Source organism: Gadus morhua, chromosome 9 (assembly GCF_902167405.1).
Source record: "Gadus morhua chromosome 9, gadMor3.0, whole genome shotgun sequence".
In the NCBI taxonomy this organism is placed as follows: domain Eukaryota; kingdom Metazoa; phylum Chordata; class Actinopteri; order Gadiformes; family Gadidae; genus Gadus; species Gadus morhua.
This window is the reverse complement of record NC_044056.1, coordinates 18,298,234-18,320,661: the sequence shown is the minus strand read 5'-3', so window position 1 is coordinate 18,320,661 and position 22,428 is coordinate 18,298,234. Positions and strand designations below refer to the sequence as shown.

General features: G+C 42.1%; 2 protein-coding genes across 4 annotated transcripts; both read left to right on the top strand.

Annotated features, from left to right (window-relative positions):
* Nucleotides 1–142: 142 nt before the first annotated feature.
* On the top strand, nt 143–7,186 carry ces3 (carboxylesterase 3). The gene is made up of 13 exons (XM_030365632.1): nt 143–300; nt 1,329–1,530; nt 1,882–2,020; nt 2,223–2,356; nt 2,653–2,806; nt 3,300–3,404; nt 3,685–3,786; nt 3,959–4,099; nt 4,226–4,306; nt 4,955–5,096; nt 5,200–5,349; nt 5,523–5,595; nt 5,853–7,186. The coding sequence occupies exons 1-13, from the start codon at nt 234–236 to the stop codon at nt 6,043–6,045; spliced, it is 1,683 nt and encodes a 560-aa protein (XP_030221492.1). The 5' UTR covers nt 143–233; the 3' UTR covers nt 6,046–7,186.
* kiaa0513 (KIAA0513 ortholog) lies at nt 6,603–20,687 on the top strand. Of its 3 annotated transcripts, none has more exons than XM_030365636.1 (12): nt 6,603–6,702; nt 11,770–12,360; nt 12,864–12,963; nt 13,318–13,391; nt 13,694–13,764; nt 15,078–15,270; nt 15,447–15,487; nt 15,596–15,659; nt 15,882–15,959; nt 17,821–17,901; nt 18,075–18,169; nt 18,455–20,687. In XM_030365636.1, exons 2-12 carry the CDS (start codon nt 11,984–11,986, stop codon nt 18,502–18,504), a joined length of 1,224 nt encoding a protein of 407 aa, XP_030221496.1. In that variant the 5' UTR covers nt 6,603–6,702; nt 11,770–11,983; the 3' UTR covers nt 18,505–20,687. The 3 variants fall into 3 exon arrangements, with proteins under 3 accessions (XP_030221496.1, XP_030221497.1, XP_030221495.1); XM_030365637.1 differs by having other exon boundaries at nt 6,604–6,688; XM_030365635.1 differs by having other exon boundaries at nt 6,611–6,698.
* Nucleotides 20,688–22,428: the final 1,741 nt, after the last annotated feature.

Genomic DNA, 22,428 nt, shown 5'->3' with positions numbered 1-22,428 from the left:
TGTGTGTGTGTGTGTGTGTGTGTGTGTGTGTGTGTGTGTGTGTGTGTGTGTGTGTGTGTGTATGTGTGTGTGTGTGTGTGTGTGTGTGTGTGTGTGTGTGTGTGTGTGTGTGTGTGTGTTTTTCTGTGTGTGCGTGTGGTAAAAGGGGTGGAGCCTCAAGGAACAGAGGGGATAGAGAGCAGCTACTCTGAGTCTTCAACGCATACTCCTCTGTGTCTCAGCTAGAAGCCAGGATGTGCACAGTGCTGTCAACTGTTTACCTGTTCAGCACCTTTACACTTCTGGCGCTGGGTGCACCAGGTAAGAATATATTATTTCAAGACATAAATCTAAATAGCCATTGTGTTGAGAAATAGGGATTTCTTATTGAAATGACCATTTCAACTGGGGGGGGCCAGGCTTGGGACAGTTTATTATTACAGGGCCGAAAATAAAACACCCTTCCACGACGTGGTCCTCAGGCCGGCTTTTTGTAAGGATGGGGTACATTTTTTGTGTCTATTTTAAAAATGTTTTGCTAATTGGAACATGATGCAGTAAATTGTTTGGATTTGAGGGGAAACCTTATCTCAATACAACCATCCAACACAGATGAAATCCATCGGAGGAACTGAGTTGTACATGTAATGTTCAAACTAAAAGGGATTAAAACAATTGCCATTTGAAGTCAAACATTAAATAGATATGCAGACAGCTTGCCTCTGCTTTTTGAAGAACTTTAGATACCAAATAATTTCAGAAAGCAAATCATTAAAAAATAAAAATAGTAGGTTAACCACCAGAGTAGAAGATGTGTTGGGTAACCTTGGTGTTCCTCTTATGTCACACTTTGGTCTTTGTATCATCATTTGCCAAAAAAGATCTGTAATGATTGTTTCGAGCGCCATATTTAGGTGGGGGGGGGCACAGAGGGCACGGCCCCCTTGTACCCCCTCATTACTGCCATGGATGATCGCAGGTCTGTCTACATGTGTAAACCATGGTAGGATCAGCACTGTTGCACCCCAGTGACTTGATAAAAATAAATAGATTTTCCAGATACATTCACTAGCGAAAACAATGGAGGAATTGTACAATACATCAGAGGCTGATTGTGTAGGTTTTTTTCTCTTCTCATCCTCCTCTGCACAACTTGGTTGGAGAAAAGTGAGCAAACTGGCAAAGTATTCTCCCATCAATAATTACTTCCTAACTCCTGCCAAACTATAGTAATTCTTAATAGGAGGTAGTTGAGCGGCAGATGATGTCATGCTCATATACTAAAAAATCGGGCTATTTTTTATACATATGTATGACTAACAGTAGGTTCTCGTTATCTCTTTTTTCAGCAGGGACAGAGGGACCTTTGGTGTCCTTGAAAAATGGCAAAGTCCGGGGTGGTTACGTGTCCGTGAAGGGCACAGAGGCAAGAGCGCAGCAGTACCTGGGAATCCCCTTTGCCCGACCTCCAGTGGGGCCCCTGCGCCTGGCCAGCCCCCAGCCGGCGGAGGCCTGGGAGGGGGAGAGGGACGGCACACGGCAGCCTCCAATGTGAGTGGGCTGCAGCGTGATGAACGGACCGGGATCTAGGTCGCCGGCTCTGTTGTTCAGCATGTCCGGACCACCCAGCTCTCTCCCTCTGTTCCGCTGCCCGATCTTTCTTCTTCCACTCTATCACTCTGTCGTTCTCTCTAGAACCCTCATGGCCTTTCCCTACTTTGCTTCTCTTCTCTGGTTTTTCTTGCTGATGTTTTCTTTTCCTGTCTGTCTGTCTTGGTTTTCATTCTCAACTTAACATCGGCCTGTGAAGCCCTTTAATGTGTAACTGCATAAGAAGAAATACAAATATTATTGGCATGTTATAATTCTCTCTCTCTCTCTCTCTCTCTCTCTCAAATCTAGGTGTATTCAGGACCCAGCCTTTGTTTCCCTGGTGTCTGAGATTATGTCGATCAAGGTCACATCACCAGACGTATCAGAAGACTGTCTCTATCTGAACGTCTACACTCCGGCCAGCGCGGTAGCGGGGGACAAGCTGCCTGTAAGTCAGTCCTCCTACAGACTGAAAGGCTAGATGTCCAGTCTAGGGTATTGCTTTTCAAAAAAATGCAATGACCTCGGTTATTTGGTTGCTCTGAAATTGATTGTGCAGATCAGAATCTCTCCCGCTGTCCTTCTGTCTAAAATGATTACCGAGAAAAAATAACAGAAAGAGACTCTTGTGTTTCAATGTCGTTGCCAAGGTGATGTTGTGGATCCATGGTGGGGGCTTGACCATCGGGGCGGCCTCTCAGAGCGACGGCTCTCCATTGGCAATCTATGAAAACATGGTGGTGGTCTTGATCCAATATCGCCTGGGAATTCTCGGGTTCCTGAGGTACTGAAAAAGTGTGCTCAAAAAAAGTTGTTGTTTTGGGATGCTTGTCACGTTATGACCTCAATGTGTGTGTTTGTGTGTGTGTGTGTGTGTGTGTGTGTGTGTGTGTGTGTGTGTGTGTGTGTGTGTGTGTGTGTGTGTGTGTGTGTGTGTGTGTGTGTGTGTGTGTGTGTGTGTGTGTTTGTGAAGACAGAGAGAGAGAGAGAGAAAGAAAGTTGGGGAGTGAAAGGGTGGGGGGTAGAGACAGAATGTATGGTATATCTCAACAACTTTCTGTTGTTCCCTTTTCTTTAAAGCACTGGAGATGAGCATGCCTGGGGTAACTGGGGGTTCTTGGACCAGCTCGAAGCCTTGAAGTGGGTGCAGGAGAACATTGAGGCCTTTGGGGGAGACGCCGGGTCAGTGACCATCGCTGGGGTCTCAGCAGGAGGCATCAGTGCATCCATCCTGGTAATGTCGCCCTTGAAATGACAACGCAGGCTTTTATGTGGCCAACTTGTTTTAACATGTGTGCTTAAATGCTTTCTTTGAAAGCTTGCTAGCCAGCAGGGACTTCCCCACAGCGCCTCTGTTTGTCCTTCCCCAGGATGATGTCTATATTAGATTGCAGTTCATTATTATTAATTACTGAAAGCACTGGTGCATGCACTTGCCAAGACCTAATTTATAATTGAGACCCAATTTAGTCTAATTCGGATTGTAATTTTCTTATTATTATTTACTCATATCACTGTTAAGTTGATCTAGTGTAGGACCATGAATTTGTGCTAGAGTTCCCGAATCCTAACGTCTGAGGTGGAGCGTACCTAGGCCACTTTTAATGAGTTTAATGAGGGATTGGTTTCTGTTACTAATTAAGTTGAACACAATTTTGCCACTATATAATGGTGGTAAATGTGAGTGATTTAATATATAGATCCATGTGTTGCCTTATTTCCCACAGACCCTTTCACCCCTATCCCATGGACTATTTCATAAGGCAGTATTCCAGAGTGGAGTAGCCACACTGGGAAAATATACTTCAAATCAGCCAATGGAACAAACCAAGGTATGCCATAAATAAGATATACTAATTGAACACATTGCTTAATAAAAACTGATGTATTCAATACATATCAATATCTTTGACATGTGAATCCTCTTTTTAATCATAATCCTATATATATATATACAATCTTCATACATTTACCAGGGAATTGCAATTTCAGTAATATTTCTCCTTCTACATTATATTTATATTTTAAAATAAGAATTTATTTTGTCACATGTAAATAATGCAGGAAGTTTAATATCAGCTCGGTGTATGTGCCTGTTGCCCAAATACATAGATTGTGGCTAACCTGACGGGCTGTGACTATGCTGACACAGAGCAGTTAGTCAGCTGTTTCCGAGGGAAAAGTCAACAGGAGCTAATTGATGCTACCAAAAAGGTACAGTTACTCAGTAAGACCACTCCGACAGATGCACACAACGACATTTTGAATCACATGAATTACAATGCAATTCATTCTTTACCCACAAAGTGGCAAGCATGCAACATCCTCATCCGTTGTCCCTCGTTGTGGTCTTCATAAAGTTTGTAATGGCCTCGCCTCTGTTCAGATGAAGGTGTATCTTGGAGGAACGGTTGATGGGATGTTTCTGACTGATGTTGCTGAAGAGCTGCTGAAAAATAAAGAGATGATGAAGATTCCTGTGATGTTGGGATTGACCAATCATGAGTTTGGATGGATCCTGCCTAATGTGACTACCTCCAAGTGGACAACCCCATGGCACACATCTCTAAATCGATTCAGTTGATCCTCCAATGTGTCTATGTAGTCAGCCGGTTAACAATTTTTTTTATTCTTTTGTCGTTCACCACTCTAGACTTTTGCGCCTCCTGGCTGGCAAAACGGCATGAGCAGAGAGAGGGTGCTGGCTGTGATGAACCTTTTCAATCCACCAGGGGTCAGTCACTCAATAGTTTACAGGCACTACGCAATTATACAATTATATATTTTGTAGGGTTTCACAATTAATTGCATATCAATTTACATCTGGGATTTTGACCAATGCAATTAGCTTATCATGAAAAATGCTATTATATAACCAAATAATAATATAATAATAATAATAATATTAATAATAATAAATGAAAACATATAAAAACATAATTAAATACGATTTTGTACGACCCTTACAACTCAGTAATGGCTTTACAATGATGGTTGTTTTTTTATCTATTAGCAACCATGGAATATTAATTGAATCCATATTCTTAAAATCACAAAGGAGAATCTCAATCACAATATTGGGCAAAATAATCGCAGTCAACATTTTTGTCATAATCGTGCATTACTATAAGAACCCAAATAGGACACATATTAGCTGCAATTTAAATGCTAGAATGAGATTGAAATTGTAGTCGTTTAATTCACTTAGAGTTCAGTCGGGAGGAGATTATTTAATTGTGGGAATGGAATCCACGTTATTCAACATTTCAAGAATACTCACACTAAGCCATGTCGGTTATTTGCCTGAAAGCCAACTGTTTGCGTTTCACATTTCCGGAGAGCCATTTACCAAACAGGCTTCCTTTATTCCCTTCCCTTCCAGGCAACATTTGCCAATTCCTTGATCGCAGATGAATATCTGAAAGGTGCCCAAACTCCGGAGGACATCCGAGACGGCTTCACCGAGATCCTTGGGGACCTATTGATGACAATCCCTGTCCTCGGGGTTGCTGGCTACCACAGAGGTCAGTCTTACAAGTCCGGACTGCCCTGAAACACACACAGAGAGCACCAGAAAGAACAAGAGGGCCATAGTGTTGAGCTGTTCTCTGGCTTTGTGATCCTCAGATGCCGGCGTTCCAGTGTACTTCTATGAGTTTATCCACCGTCCCGAGGTGCACAACCTGACCAGGCCCAGCTTTGTGAAGGCCGACCATGCGGATGAGGTGGGATTCATGTTTGGTGGATGCTTCTGGAACGGGCATATAAAGATCACAGGTATGTATGCTGTACACTGAGTGAATAAATCCATTATTCTCTTGTTAGCTGTTCATTTAGGTGCACTTTTTTTCTCCAGCATCTAGATCTATATTTACATTAATACATTATTACATATCATTTCTGTGGAACTACAGATAAATAAATATAATGTTAAAATTCCGTGTTTACAGGCACAATCACCACAGAGGAGGACATGCTTTGTAGGACCATGATGTCCTATTGGGGTAACTTTGCCCGCACTGGGTAGGTAGAACTTTTTGAACATTGATGAATGCATATCCACTGCTAGTCTTCGTCCTGTACAAAACAAAATAGATTCCAATTCTTAGTATTTTGTTGTTGTTCATGTGTTGATTGTGGATTATTGATTAAATGCTATGCTGTCATATGCAAAATCACATTTTATTTGTATTGCATTCAATGGGCACAATTTTAGTTTCCTTTGGGGAAGCTCACATATATATAAGAATAACATTCTATTAACTTTTGTTCAACCTCAGCTCTCCTAATGGCGCTGGGCTGGTGCAGTGGCCTCAGTATGACAACCTGAAGCAAGAATACATGGAGCTGGGCCTGAAGCAGACTGTGAAAGAAAAATTGAAGTTTGAGAAGATGAACTTTGCTAGGGTCACTCTGCCTCAGAAGATGCAAGACTTAGCAATAGCCGCAGCAGCAGCCAGCACAGGAAACTAATCACTGGTGCTTTTGAAGTTAGCTAGCATAACGGATCCTGGAATTCTGGGTCATGTATTCCCTGTCATCGGTTGCCTGACATTTTGTGTATGTGTAGTTGAAAAGTTGTTGCAATTAGTCACTCTGGAATGGCGTGCTTTCTAGGGTCCACTCCAAGAAATGTTTCATACTTCTTCCATCTACCACAACTGCAAGGAATATAATTGAACACAGGTCAATGCAAAACCTTTTGTTAATGACTGTTTGAAGGAAAGAAATGTAAAAGAGTCATTCATATTCTTCCCAAAAGTAATCCACTACACCTTTTGGTGATTCTACTTCATCTGTTGGATTTTTATAACTAATTGACAACTAAAAAAAACACGTATATTATGCATAGATATTATATAATGTGATATGATATTATGTTATAGTATTGTATTATATTATTGTATATCATATTATATCTTCTATCATGTCTTAAATATCATCATATCGCACTCACTTGTCAAACGATTTCTCATTGGAAGACGTTCTGCGACGTCATTGGGTTCCCCAACGTCACATTTTCTTTGATCTGAACATGCGCACATCGGCGTACTGAGCTAAACGACGCACACAGGAGGGTTCCGACCACCAGAGACCACATCTTCACCGTTACCTGGTACGCTTGAGTAGGTACAGATGTCATTATTATTAATAAATGTCTTTAAATAGTATATGTTCTTTTAACGCCATCAACGGGGACATTATTCCTTACGTCACGATAGCATACTATTTTCGCTGTCCGTTCTCCTTATGTTTCGCATTCAAAATAGTCTGAATCAATGATTAGTCATCAATCGTTATCAGTTGCTCCAAGTTCACTGGTTTCGTGATAGTAATTTTTTAGATGCTCCCGGTCCGATAGGCGTTTAAATGTAAAGCACTGGCACACCGTGCATTATGTTACAGGAAACGTCAGCCTATTGTTGTGTTTGTTTAGTGGTGTTTGTTGCTGCTGTAGCATGCAGGAGGGCTATTTCAAGACCGCTGCTGTATGTGGCTGTTGTTCTTCCTGATGAGGAATCATTGATCTGCTGTTAAGTGCGTAGAGCAGCCATGTGTGTTGTCGCCTTTCAATTCATGCATGTACTCCAGTATAAAAAGTTAGCGTTGAATAGCAAGGTCTCCTATTGTCATCCTTTTTGCCACATACCTGCGTTATTGCCTTTCTCGATTGTAATCTGCATGAAAACATACCTGGGCAACCGGTCAATCCAGGGCAGGCAAATGCCCCGTGTTTGGTTACTTTTAAAGAAACTTCAAGTTGTATTGACCATAACACACTATAAAACGAAATTAAGTAGTGTGTGTGTGTGTGTGTGTGTGTGTGTGTGTGTGTGTGTGTGTGTGTGTGTGTGTGCGTGTGTGTGTGTGTGTGTGTGTGTGTGTGTGTGTGTCCGCTTGTCCATTCATGCATGAATCTCACTGGGTTATAATATTTGAAGACAGTATTATATAACGGTACCCACGTCTCATCAGACCAAACTTGAGGGGAACGTACATGTCATGCGTGCGAGCCTGCAGTGTGTTTGTGGGTGTACAGCGCTGTTTACATGAAACCAACAGTGCTTTCACTCTTTGTAGCTATACCAGACGACCACACTGTGCCCCTGACAGGGAAGCTTAAGTGGATTAGCTCAAGGACAGGTCTGCGGTGCGTAGTATCGAAAGCACTTTCTGGGATGCTGCTGCTGTAGCCTGCAGAGCTCCCTACCTGCTGTTGGTTGTTGTTTTGATGATGAGAAATGTTGATCAGCTTTCAAGTGTGTAGAGTAGCTATGTGTGTTGTCTCCAGTAAAGCCATGTATACTGAACTGGAGTATAAAAAGTTGATCTTATTGATCCGGAAGTTCTCATATTTCTTTCTTTTTTTGCTCAAGCAAAAAGTGTTGATTGTAATGAGGGAAAGTGTTTATGTTTGCCTAATTATATTTAGAGTCTAACAAAGACAAACAGAGCTCTTGTAAAATGTGGTGAACCCGAACCCTAAACTTCAAAACATTGTGTACATTAAATTATTAAGCTATAGTGTCCCCTAAATAGTTGTGTACCACGTTTAGACATGAGCCCTCTTTTACCATTACAGATAGGCCTATAGTATGTAGTATAATATACAATATAATGTGCTGGCTATCGTAGAGTTGATAAAACAGAGCTATTTTTGGCATTGAGGGAATGTTGTCTGTGCTGGATGTGGGTACACACTTGATAGCAGGGACTGTTATCAGGATTTGAACATGAGGGAATTTGACTTCCTCCAACTTCCACCCCTCAAGTCTTCTGCCATTTTAATTGGCACTGGTTATCTCCTTACTTGTAACTCGGTATCTTTGTTATTACAGATGTGGAATGGAATGCAGCTTTTTATTTTTGAGTAAAATGATGCAAACATGGTTGTCCTGTTGCTCCATTACCAAGGTTACAAATCGCCAGACTTCCTTTGACCGCATACAGCTGTCAATGTGCAGAATATGTTGTGTGATCTCATCAAAATAGCCCATACTTCACCAGCATGAATGCAAGAATTATAAGTAATTTTATATCTTAAATATCAACTTGCAAAGATGTCTTATTGAAATTATTGCGAATGTTGTCGTATAAAGGAAGCAATGTGAAGTATATCAAAGTGAAAGCACACTGCCCGGAAAAAACGTCCACACCACAATATTGGATGTTCTCCAAAGTTTGTCAACAAATAACTTAATCTAACAACAGCCAACCACCACCAATAGCTCTGGCAAGGTGACCCTGTGTTTGGGTTTGTGAGGGAACCTTAACCAGTCAGTCCCACTTTCTCACTTTTAAAATTGTCACCAAATTTCATGGAAGAAATGTACAAGTTTTTTCTATTTTGCATCATAAATCAGTGTGTCCATCATGATCTAAGGTTCTAATCCCTATCTGCTATCTGCTACTACGGCCTGTCACAACGCCGCTATGGCATGTAATGGCAAGTTGTAAAGGTCATCTGGTTCTCTTGTTGGTCATTCTGTGAAGGTTAAATGCAGATGGCCTCGATGATTTTAATCAGGCTATAGTGTTAGAATAAAATATCTTTCATTAGAAGTAACATTACATTGTGTACCAAAATGTAATAGAAATTCACCATAAAACATTAAGAATATATAAAATGAAAATTGTGATCAGAATTCTACTAAATATCAGCTGCAATTTTGCTCATTGCCTAAACCTCTGTCAATTTTTTCCCAAACCCTTTAACGGATCTACTCCGCAAACACTAAAATGATGCCTCATACTAAATGTGTCGGCCCCGTCGGATCACTTTTAATTCAGCTGGATAAGCAGATTTATGGTGATGTTGTGTCCTCTGCTTTGCAGCTTACATCCCTGGCCGACACAGATTAACCCTGGAGTGTGGAAGGGTGTATGAGTCTGGTGAGGTCTTGTCAAGTTGAATCGTGTGCTGGCCAGATACTCGTATACTAGTTCCAGATCAGCTTGTTTTAGGCCACGGGAAGTAGACTCATCTTCACTAGTGTAGTCTACTAGGCGTGACCTGGTGCTTACATGTATTAGAGCTAAATTTAGTGTTATGATATTTTGTTTGTCCTAGGAAGATGCCTTCTAAAAATGGGGTCTAGCAAATATGAAGGAGGTGTTTTTACCTCCTCTAATGTTACTTGGGAGGAGTGCACAGCGATGTTGAGTCTTGACCTCATGGAAGTCTTTAAAGACTGTTTAAATAAATAACCTCCTCACTAACCAAGACGTTTCATATTATAGTAGCTGTTGATGTATTGGTTGTTGTATATATTAGCACAACAACAGTTATGGAAAATTATTATTGAGCCGGGGGTGGGTTTGATCCAGCATTCTGTCTCTCTTTTATCTCCTCTTTAGGTGTCGTTATGTCCTCCCCCATCTCTCAGTGCACTGGTCCTTGATATTGCGTCGTTAAGTGCAGCTGACATAGTGATATAATCCTGTCCAGCGCAGAAGCCTGAGCTGTACAGGCCAGGGTTGTATGGGGGTCTGTGGGTGTGTCGGTGACCTTGCAGCATTAAAACACAGACATTGGTAACAAAGAAGAGTAGAATTGCAGGTTCTCACGCAAATCTGCTGAGCCCTTTTTTGTTTTTGATAAATACTTGCCTAATCGCAGACATGGACAATACGGCAAAGCTGTGATTCTCTCAACATGTCGGTTAAGCAAGAGTGTTCTTGCAATGGAGAGCATTTCCCCATGCATGTTTTAATTCCAATCTAGACCGTAGATTGCACAAAAACATGGACATGACTTGCAAGACATGGGCAACGGGTAAATCTAGGGTAGGCTAATGCCCTGCCGAATATGACCTGTTGTTTACTACTTTTTATGGAAACAACCGGTTTTATTGACAATATGACATTATAAGATAAAGGAAGTGAATGAAGCAATTGTGTGTATGCATGCGTGTGAGTGACTGCTTGCCCATTCGTGCATGAACCTCACTGAGTTAAGATCTTTGAAGACCGTATTATATAACAGTACCCATGTCTCATGAGACCACACTTGAGGAGTTCTTATGGGTACACTGTGCCCATGGGTTTCTTGGGGTACAACAATGTTGACATGAAACCAAAGCCTACTCTTTGTAGCTATAACAGAATGCCATTCTTTCCCCCTGGTAGGGAAGCTTAAAGATTAGCAGGACAGCAGTAATCAACAGCGCTTTTTGGGATGCTGCTGAGTACAGCCGAGTACTCCTGGTCATTGGATGTTTGGGGGAATGGGGTGTGACTTCACCTAGCACTACACCATTTACAAGTAGCTATAAAACATTCCACAATTAAATGCAAAAACAATGTTTAACAAAATGTTTGTTTAAAATTTTTTGAAAGTCTCAGGTTTCAATTGCCTCATTCCAACTTTGTTGTAAGCACTGTACAGTTTGTTCAGATGTAAATGATCTGTGAAAATGGTATCCCTTCATTTGTTTTTTAGTTTGCCTATAAACTAAAACAAGAATGATTGTAGCGGGCATGCAGAATTGTGTTTTCAGTTGCATCTATTTTGAGACAATGGTAGAAATCCTTTTGTATGTGTGAGGTTGCGTATATTTCCGTTTGCTTGTGGTTTGTCGTGCATTGAATTATACGGTATTGTTTGCAGGAAGTCTGCAAGTCTTTGCAAAGCTTTTGTTGTCTGTGAATAACAAAAAGCTAAATTGAATAATATTATGCCATAGTTGATTTGGATAGTCCGTCCATATTCAATATTTATTTACACATAATTGTTTTGGCTTCATTAGTGAGTCAACATAAACTAAAAAATACAACTGGGCTTAAATAGGTTAAAGTGTGGTTTTAGCCGCTTCATCCTAACTATAAAACCAGTATAAAATATGTTTCTCTACCTCATTAGCTAATCCCCCCCACTCTTATATGAAGCTATATATACTTGGTGTGACAAACTCATTTTGTCAGTGTCTATCCACCTGCTGAAAATTAAGTATTGGTGATATGGACGAGTTCTCAGTTCTCTTCTGCTCCGTTGTCCAAAACACTACGATAAAGACATACAAGGGAGGAAACGCTGTATGAAGAGATTTCAATGACACTGTAACAGTCAGAAACCTTCAAATAATCTCTGATTGGGCTTTCCATAATGTCCAATCGAACACAACCAGTAAGCATGCAGAAACTGATATGTGTATGAGATGAATTTAGAACCGTCATTTCCCCCTATTCTCTCCAAAGGGCCTGGGAGTGAATATCGGCGCCCCTGTTTTGGGAGAAGATGTAGCTTGTGCAAGGTCTGGCTCCTCATCCCAACGACCCCTCACCCTACCCCTGTTCTGGAGGACTACGTTCTGCCCCCCTCCAGCCCTCCTGCTCCATGTGCATACAGAGCCCCCAGTAGCTGGACCACAGGACACTGCTGAGCTACAGACTGGCCACTCGCTCTTTGGAAATGGAGTCCGTCGCAGTGAGCAACCTCCTAGACCTCGACCTGCCGTCAGGAGCCCCGGCGCTGACCAGGGACGGAGGTCACAACATTTTCTCCCCAGACGCCGCCCCCTACACAGGGGCCGCTCTACCAGAGCCCCTGGTCCCTGCAGGCCGCAGCCCCCGTCGCCAGCCCGACCAGCGGAGTCAGGAGGACGGGGAGAGCCAGAGTGACGCCACAGAGTCGGCAGACAGCGAAAATGACATGGACCCAGCCTCCAACCGGTGGGAGCTTCGACGGACATCGTCCTCGTCCAATCACAGTGGCGAGGAGCAGGACGCAGACACAGTGGAGAGGAGGGAGTTCATGAAGGCCTATGTGGAGAAGATATTTAACGGAAAGTAAGTATACAAGTGACGTGTGTGTGCGTGATACTTTCATTATTTTAAATGAAATTACTTCCAATAATTACAATTATTGCCATATTAAGGGTCTTTATCATCTGTCTTTATTTTCCTGTGTTAATTGTGGTGTAGCCTTTTCCTGACTCAGGTAAAATGTACTACGTGATTGATTACTAGATGAAGTAAAGTGTTTGTCTTTGTAGGTATCTCAGTGTTTACTTCTCTGACCTTTATGCTATCTCTGAGTCACATTTTGCATAGTTTCTGATACTTATTGCATGACGGTAGTTTGCATTGTTTTGCATAGGTTAACTTCCCAATAAGTAGTGAACCATGTACAATGTGTACTAAGCCCTCAATATACATATATTATAACGGTTTTTTTCATATACAGTATATAGATAGATGGTACTCGGTACTGTCTGGAAGGGGGAACTGGATTTGCTCATCCCTGATGATGAATTGATGCTCCTCTCTTTCTGTTCCTCATGTTTGCCCAGAGAGGACTTTGCCCAGGAGGAGAAGGCTCGTTTTGGGGAACTGTGCAGCGGCGAGAACGGCAAAGGAAGGGAGTGGTTCGCCAAATACGTCAGTGCACAGGTAAACATATGAGCAAGCCCAGGGAAATGGTTGACAACACCGCTTTCCTGCGTGATGTCTGTGCTGTTCTGTCAGAATTTACCATTGGATGAAAATTTAAACCGAACTATGCCTATCTATTCAATGGAGATCTGTTTGTTTACATAAAAATAAAAGAGGTCCTCATTTCGTGTTATTGTGCTATCTTGTATGGTCTGGAGTAAAACCCTCTCAGATCCCTTTTTAAAAAAAAAACATATTTTATGACACATGGAAAGTCTGATGGAAATCTGATGGATTATGATTGTCACTCACAAAATAAATCTGTTCCCACGGCACACATGGGAACTGTTTGTGTCCAATATTATGTTTCAGCGCTGCAACTCTAAATGTGTGAGTGAGGCAACCTTCTACAGACTTGTGCAGTCATTTGCTGTGGCTCTTTTTGAGTAAGTACAGGCCAAGGGCTGTTTTCTTGTTTGTTTGTTGATGGCGTGGCTAAATCGTCGTCATGGATAACAAACCATTCACACATGTGACAAAAAAATCAGATTTTTCCAAACATATTTGATTCAATGCTTCATAATAATAATGTTATTATTATTGTTTTGGTTATTGTTATTTCTGGGATGATCCGAAAATATGGTATTTGGTTATTGTTTGAGTCAGCAAAGGTGAGATTAGCATGTGTTTGCTAATGTGTTGCTTGGTAACTGCCATTTTAACGTAGAGGAAACGATTTGGGTTGTAGATGCTACCAGATGGATGACTACAGCCCTGCCAAGAATCTCATGACCATGTGTTTCACATACTACCACATTGGTAAGGCTCTGATGCTGCGGGATCGCTCTTGGTCACACTCTGTTTTCAATCTTTTTAAGCATCATATCCACTGAATTGTAAGTAAGTTAATTGTGTATATCACACTACCAGTTCATTGTTAACATAATAACAAAAACCATGAAGCTAAGAAATGCGCTTAAATATTATGAATGAGTATCTATATCATAATAATATGAGTATGATGTTTGCTGTACACCTGTATGGAGTTTGAGTTCCTGATGTTGGTCATCATAATGATCTATAGGTCTATTGAAGTCTTGAATCGGGTCTTATCCTGTTCATGCATTTTCATTTGTATTTATCTTAGAAATACAAGCCTGATATTTTATAGCTCAAAAGTAGGCTACATGAATAAGAAGATATGTGTTTCATAATGTCGCTCACAAAAAATTATTGTGAAAGACATAAAAAGAGATCTTGCGAAATCCTTTGGCATTTTGCCATGTGACTCCTGTTATTGACTTGAAGGGAGTTGCCTGCATTTTTCTTTATTTCCTTGCAACACAATGGACGTTCCACATGCAATCATCTGGGAGAGCTGTGCAAGCACAATGCAGTCACCCAGAAATCGGCAACATTGATTTTCCTGTATCCATCTGGATTTGACCCTTGGCTTCTTCAAAATAAATGCATTCAACAACCCATTTTCGGGGTTAAGTATAACCCCGCAAATGGGGTTAAGTATAAAACTGGCTTTAACAATCTTTGATTATTTTGATTTGATCATTATAAGGATTTATTCTACTTCATTTAAGAATGCTTGATTCTGATTGGCTGGCTTGGAGGAGGACATTAAAACGGCAGGTTGCCTGCTGACTTGTCGGTTCTACTTGCTGCTGACTGAGCACATCGTCATCAAATAGTAGATCAATACGCTGCTTGTATTTTTTGGAATACTCGATTCTGATTGGCTGCAGGGTGTCCATAAATCCCTGATATATGGACACGTGCTAAGTAGTTCCAGTCAAATTTTCTGTCCAACCTTCAAAACGAGAGCTGTAAAGGTTACCGCCCTCGACCTTGTCTCGGGCGGTAAGCCGTCCACGAGCCGGGCATATCAAACTGTTTATTGCCCTGCCTCTCTGTGATTATCCCTTACTTATTACAAGGACCTATTTTTCGATACAGATCTTAATGACATTTTAACCACAAACCCTTTGCTTTCTCACCCAATGCCCATCCATCCATCCATCCATCCATCCATCCATCCATCCATCCCTCCCTCCCTCCCTCCCTCCCTCCCTCCCTCCCTCCCTCCCTCCCTCCCTCCCTCCCTCCCTCCATGGATCCAGGGAGGTTCCAGCCATCCCCCTCTGATTTGCTGGGGCCTAGCAGCTCAGGCATGGACTCCTACCTGGACAAGGCCAACGTCTGGCTGACCGGGAGGAAGGAGCGGCTGCTGAAGACCACCCCCAAGCCCGACGTCAGGGGCTTCTTGGGGGGCTTGGAGAGCAAGCTCAGGGGGCCGGCGGTGCGCAGGACAGAGTGAGAGCTTGCTACACTATGTTACCCTCTACCAAACCCTACGAGAACCCCTGACCTATGGGGTTTAGTTGGTGGTTTGCTGCCTTTGTGAATGTTTGGAAAGTTTAAGATTTTCTGCAATGGTTAAATTGTGATTTTTATATATAAATATATATATCTCTATCTCTATTATCAAGGGATTCAGAGTCTCCAACAGAGACGAAGCCTAAATCACCAGGTAAAACGCATACCAATACATTCAATATTGATTTTTATTTTATTCATTAATCAGATAAATGCTCATTACTTTAAGGTGATATTTCTCTGTTTGTCCCCCTCCCTCCAGGTGGTTTCAACACAGAGGAGCAGAAGATTTACCTGTACACCCACTTGAGGCAGCAGCCCATCTGGTATGTACTCAAGGAAAGACCTTCAAACATGCTTAGAGTAGTGGCACATAATTTTCAACTACTTTTGTGTACTTTTCACCAGGTAGTGCAATAGATCCCGGATGCTCTTTATTTTCACCTAGATATTTGACACATGTGCACCGTTTCTTATGTCCTCCACTAAGTGGAGTAATGGTTATGAAGGATATTTAGATGGTTCCTCTCTCTTTCTCTCTCTTTCAGGCACACATTAAGGTTTTGGAACGCTGCCTTCTTCGATGCTGTCGACTGTGAGAGGAAGAAGAGATCTCCCACCACAAGGTATGACAGGAGGGGAGAAACGGAGTGAGGGATGGACAGATGGGTGAACGGAGGGATGGGAGACTGAAAGGATGGAGGAAAAGGCGAAGAGGTGTATGAACGTTTACTGCATTATGTTGTCTGAACTACTCGGTAGACTGCTAAAGGTGTGTGTGTGCGTTAAAACCACTACTCTTTGAACCCCAGACTCCAAAACGTTCTTCCTCTTCTCTCTTAGCCCTGTTTTTCCACTGCTCTGCATGGTGGGAGTTTAACCCTTTCTCTCCTTGTGCCTTGCTGCCTGGTGCAGGGGAACACGGGAGGAGAGAGACCAGAGGTCTGACCTTTCTGTCCCTTCACCGGCCTCACAAACTGTTTTAGTCAAAGCAAGAGAGAAGAGATTAAAGAGAGGGAGAGACGGGGGAGGAGATAGTTCCCTGATAAAACGGCCAAAGTGAATTTATAGAAAGACGGGGAGCATTAAGAAGCGATAGCAGGCAAAGATTAATCAGGCAGGTCGTTCCTGTAGGAGAGCTGAGGGCGGATTTTCAACAATTTTGGGGTATGACTTTCAAAGAAAGGCACGTACATTTGAGGGTACTTCTTAGTGAATCATAGTTGCTCTGCTGCAATCCTATTTTATCACGGCGCTCGCACTTGGATTACGTGCCGTGGGTATGTATATCTCGTATGTTCAGTTGGCTTCTGCGATCATGGCACAATGGCGGATACGGTTTGGCTTTGTCCTAGGAATTGTAATATTAAAGTCTTCTAACACACCCGTTATTGCAACAAAACCCAACCCAAGTGCTAGAGGTAGAAAGACGGTAGAAGGAATGCCTTGTCTTGTCAGTAGAGCAAACTGTATTTGATGTGGATATGGACTCTGCTTCCAGCATGTTCACACCAGTACTGCAATATGTCATTCTCTGCTTCTTGTCCCTATTGGGCTGCATGTTCAACTCTTCCCTCCCTCCCCCTCACACACCAACAAACACCTTTTCACCACTCCAGGGTCCTCCCTTGATTGCAATGATGTATGTGACATGGCCATGGGACATGTCCTAGCAGCTCTAAAAGTTTAAAATGTATTCTCTCTGGCAGCGTCTTAATAGCATTACACTTGAATAGAAAAGCAACACTATCTCCTTTACATTTCAGTTTTCCGACATTAGAAGCTGCTTGTGTACTACAGTATATCCTTGAGGGATTGATGGTAGAGTTTACATTAAAGGTGTCGTGGGAACAATTTAGTGGAATCTATCGCAATCTGGCTCCTCATCGCTAGTTGCTAATAAATTCTACACATTTGACCTTCAAGATATTCAGTGTGAACAGGTTTACAATCGCACCTCAAAAATTTAGACCCACTTACATTGCCCATTCAACAATCCCACACTTCCATCCAGTCATGTAACAGTATGCAGAATGTGTTTCTTCATTTCACTTGTTATGAGTTACAGCGGTAGGAGTGTGACTAAACTGGCCAGTTTAGAGTTTCACACACTACATGCTTACCTTTTCTTCGGTCATTCTTGGTGCATTGGCTGTTACTCTGATTCTTAACCATGACAATGCAAGGCAAGAAATGAATGCCCTGTGTATTTATTCTGTGGCTGTTATTATGTATATAACCCTTGATGTATGATTTTGCCGATCTTGGTTCCTGCCATTTGTCAGTGTATGCTTCCATATATTTGCGCTTGTATGATTGGTGTATTTATTTTTTCCGCTATTTCAATAACATTTGTTAATTGGATGTTAAAAACTCTTTGATATATCAACCATGTCAAAACATGTCTCTCTCCATCTCACACTCCCTCTCACACTCCATCTCGTCTCTCTCTCTCCCTCCCTCCCTCCCCCCCTCCCCCCCTTCAAGGGAGAGGTGGTGCCACATGACTCAGGAGGAGAAGGACGAGAGTTCTAAAATGGATGAGAACATTGCCTTTGGCCAACTGGGGTGAGTGGTTTACTCTGTGTACCTACTTAATCAAGAATAGTACTTCAAGAGCAAATGACAAAAAATATTGTTAAGGCAACCTTTGGCTGCGCTTTTGTATAACATCAGATTGGAGAAACATTGTCTTTAACTCTATCTTCAAAGCCTTGGTTTAAGTGTGTGTGTTTTGTCAGTACCTTCACACACAACATGCTGGAGTTCGGCCTCAGTAAGAAGCTCTGCAAGGACTTCTTGAAGAAGCAGGCGATCATCGGGAATCTCAACGAAGGTACGATCCACAGTGCCCCATGATCCATAGAACTCAGACTCTGGAGTCATTTGAACATAGCCTTGAGCAGTTACTGTGTTGAATTTGGTTGAAACAGGTGAAACAACGGTTAATGTTCAAAAGATATAGATGGTTATATATCTATAAGTCCATTTCATTTTCTGTTGCGGTGATTCCTACAACTTATATGAGCTATTTTTATTTTTTATTTTTTTTCAAACACTGGGCTAGTCCGCTGGTAAAGTGTGTGTGTCTTTCTCTCCCTCTCCTCCCCCCCCTATACAGAGCAAAACAAGTTGCTGAGTGACCACGTTGACAAGATGGCAGCTGACTGAGTGGGCGCTACTGGATGTTTGATAGACTCACACTCACACAGACAAATAACACACAACACAAACAGACACACAACACAGACACACACACAATAAGGTGAAGAGCTTTGTAGCAGCCGCTCCATCATGTCTCCGGACTCCTCTTTGATTCCCTCCCACTAGAGCAATAATAGAAAGTCGACTGTCTATCATCGTCATCATCATCATCATCATCATCATCATCATCATCATCATCATCATCATCATCACAACAACACTCCTCGACTACCACTCTGTATGTGTTCCTCCAATGTGTGTTCTGATGATAGTGTTAACTGCATTCAGGTATGCCTACGTCACGGCATTCTTAATATGCATGTATTAGCTGGATAGATAAATGTAGGATCCAGTATTGGGTGGCCCTTTTGAAAAATTCAGCTTTCATGTGGCTGGCTAGGGGCAATATGGCTGTATTTTATTCGATACATTTCTCTACCAGTCAATCCTGCTGTTCTTATGCTATATTAGTGACCTGGAATGTAGTTGTACTTCATATAGCCAAGTATTTCTAGGTCAAAACCCATCCGTTGCTATTCTGTTCTAAAATGTAGTGAGTTTGATGTGAATATTCTTAGTATGGATTTCAGCGAAGGTTCAACATGTTCATGTTTATTTGTAACGTTAATCCACAAGTATACAGTATACATTTTCACATTCCCAGTAGCTGTTGCAAACCTATACACAACTGTGTTGAACAACAATGACCCAACTCATCTGTCCAAAGACCATATCTTAACCCTAACAAACCATTAAAAAATGATTTAGTGTTATTATTTTATGCAAGGGACTATGTTATAAAATTAGGACATGCAAAGTGCCTTTTCATGTACCTTCTAACATGTTTGTCGTGGTCAATGTAAAAAATCCTCATTCCTTTCCATCTTGATACCTTTGTATTAGTGTAGTCTTTCAACAGACTCAATGCTTGTGCTTTAGTGAATAACCAGATCAACACATGTAGCTGTAGGCGGGTAGAAGTGTTGCATTTGATTGTGAGCTCTTCATTTAGAAGAATTGCCAAGAATTAGGAGCATGGCAGTGGCTGTTCCTAAATAATTACCCATACTGTGCATGTATATTTATTTAGAATAGCCTGTGAAATGCCGTTGAGACGGCTAGACTGCATTACTCAATCTTACCAATAGGCGGTAGCATTGTTTCTCCAGTTCATCTCTCCTCGTACATCTCAATATAAAACGGAATGTGTTGAAAAAGCTGTCCCTGTTTAAAAACCCAAACCCATGTACACATATTTGTTTTTAAATCGTCATTTTTTAAGGTAATTCAGTTATAACTATTGTATATTCCTTCCTGTGCATTTTCCAAAACTTTGTGGAGAGAATTGCCTATGTTTTGCATAATCTTTGTGACTATTTTCTGATTAAGATGAAACTCAAGTGCTCCCTTTTTGCCTCTATGATACGATCATTAAGAATGCAGTAAGATAATGCATGTCGTGACCTTTCAGCTGACTGATATGACTCATTGAGTGTCATTCAGCGCCTTCCCATCCAGCAATGTAACAGATGGAGCCCAGTTTGCCTTCCAAGTCTATTCCTTTCCACGTTGTCTATGGTGAACTGACCCTTAATGCCTCTGGTGTTATAAGCCTTATTTGACCGTCTCGGCAAACCTTTTGTATAAACGATTTATCTTCCTATAGCTCGCATTTTAAAAGAACCGTCCAATGTTTTTGTTGCGGAGTCCTTGACTTTTGTACGAGCTGTATATTCACTCAGATATCTTGGATCTTTAGTGAGTTTAACCGACCCGTCCAACTAAGCCATAATCAAAACCACTGAAAGAGTCTGGCCCTTCAGATCAATGTAAAGCAGGGACCCCATATCCGCCTGGATAGGCTTTTGTATTTTCCTTGCATGCTGCATGATCTCTGGTTTGGGCATTTATTGTTTGAAGTTTTCACACTGGGAGCATAGGAGAGTAGTAATATTCAACCTTGCCCATTCATCAACCGTGTGACACATTTTATACTCTAAATTGTTTCCTTACCAAATGAAGTCAAGATGAGGTCCTTGGTATTTTGTAAACAATGCTAAGACAGGCAACAGCTACATTTGCATGCCAATGTCAATGATATCCAATGTTGAATCAAGCGCTGTATTAAAATGTTCTTTTGAGGTTGGCAATTTTTCTGACTTTTTATAGGTTGGCCCCATGCAGTGTGTGTGAGTCTGTGTCTGTGTCTGTGTGTCTGTGTGAGGCAAAGAGTGAGTGCAGTGTGTCTGTGAGGCAAAGAGTGAGTGCAGTGTGTCTGTGAGGCAAAGAGTGAGTGCAGTGTGGGGGGGATGTATATGTCTGTGTGCAAACGAGCAGGGGTGTTGATTAGGGTCCTATGTAGTAGCGGCACAATGTGTTTGGAGTATTCCCTGTATTTCAGACCCCCCCCACCACCATCCACCCCGGGCAAAGGCTGCTAACAGTCTGCCATTTTTAGCTCCACACATAAATAAACAGCGGTCACGCAGTCTGCATGCTGATTGGACACCGTGTAATGAGCTGTGAAAGCATAGTCAGCGCACTCACACTAGCAGTGCCCAACTCAATGTAATTAATGCCAGACCCACCACCAAAAAAATAAATACAAATCTGTGTGTGTGTGTGTGTCTGTATGAAGTGGGGGCAATGGGGGGAGAGAAACAATGAGCATTGTGTGCACACTTAAGAATTCAATCCATAACGCTAGTATCTACAGATCTACCCCTCTTGTTCGCACTGGGTGTCTTTTGCGGAGGCTGAACTCCTAACATTGGACGAGGAATTTCTTCAAGTCTCATTCACTTCTGTTTATACACACACACGATATACAGTGTGGAGTACTTGGGGATACAAACACGCTCGCTGCGTCCATTAGCCATGCATCACTCATGGATATGAGGGATACGCGGGGTCCGGGAAAACATTCTCACACATATGAACACTTTGCCACGACGCAGCTGGGTGCCCGGGACACTGGACGGCTTCCCGCTACAGCAACTATTTTCTCCCCTAAGGTCATTGCTGTATGTATGGAGTAGCATGCTCTCGTTTAGTGAAACCGTTCATGTCTGTGGGTCTGTGCACATCATCTGCCTCAGTCGGCATGTCGTCGTCCCCTCGTTGACCTTGTATTGACAGACATTCCCTCAGAACACAAATCACACAAAAAACAATATTCACGATAAGCATCAATATATTTTGTTTTCCATGTTTTCATTGGTGTGGGATGTGGATCTGTGGCTCGCTTCCACCATACTGTGTGTGTGTGTGTGTGTGTGTGTGTGTGTTTGTGTGCGTGTTTGTTTGTGTGCGTGTGTGTGTGTGTGTGTGTGTGTGTGTACGTGCATGCATGTGTGCATGTGTGCGAGCGTGTGTGTGCGTGTGTGTGTGTGTGTGTGCGAGCGTGCGTGTGTGTGTGTTTGTCCCCGCTCTGCGTAGGAGCCCAGCGGAGGAGGGTGATTGAGGAAGCAGGCTGCACTCTTACAGCCCTCAGAGGGAGGCTCCTATTCAGACCCGATGACTTCCTCCAGGATGAAGTGTCGGACCCCGGGGTGGTCCCGGACAGTGGGCGGAGGTGAAGGGGTGAAGGGACTGAAGCTTGCCACGTGCACCTCCGGCGTGTGTTTATACACACAAACACTTGAACAAACACACACACACACACACACACACACACATACACACACACTTTCTAATTTGCAACAGAACATTCCTTGATTCGTACTGACTGGTAATATTCGAAAGTTTCAATCAAAATGTGAGTATGGGTGTTTCAGAAAAAAACGAAAAATATTCTGTCCATTATTATAAGATCGTTGTTTTGATTAAAAACAAAAATGTATTGTTGTTATTTTATTTAATGTATTTCTCTCTGAGCTGCTGCAGGTATTC

Coding starts and splice junctions, on each gene's coding strand:
- ces3 (XM_030365632.1), top strand. CDS start 234: ATGTGCACAGTGCTGTCAACTGTTTACCTGTTCAGCACCTTTACACTT. Junction 2,021..2,222: donor TAGCGGGGGACAAGCTGCCT/GTAAGTCAGTCC, acceptor GTCGTTGCCAAG/GTGATGTTGTGGATCCATGG. Junction 5,596..5,852: donor GGTAACTTTGCCCGCACTGG/GTAGGTAGAACT, acceptor GTTCAACCTCAG/CTCTCCTAATGGCGCTGGGC.
- kiaa0513 (XM_030365636.1), top strand. CDS start 11,984: ATGGAGTCCGTCGCAGTGAGCAACCTCCTAGACCTCGACCTGCCGTCA. Junction 12,361..12,863: donor GAGAAGATATTTAACGGAAA/GTAAGTATACAA, acceptor ATGTTTGCCCAG/AGAGGACTTTGCCCAGGAGG. Junction 17,902..18,074: donor ATTGCCTTTGGCCAACTGGG/GTGAGTGGTTTA, acceptor GTGTTTTGTCAG/TACCTTCACACACAACATGC.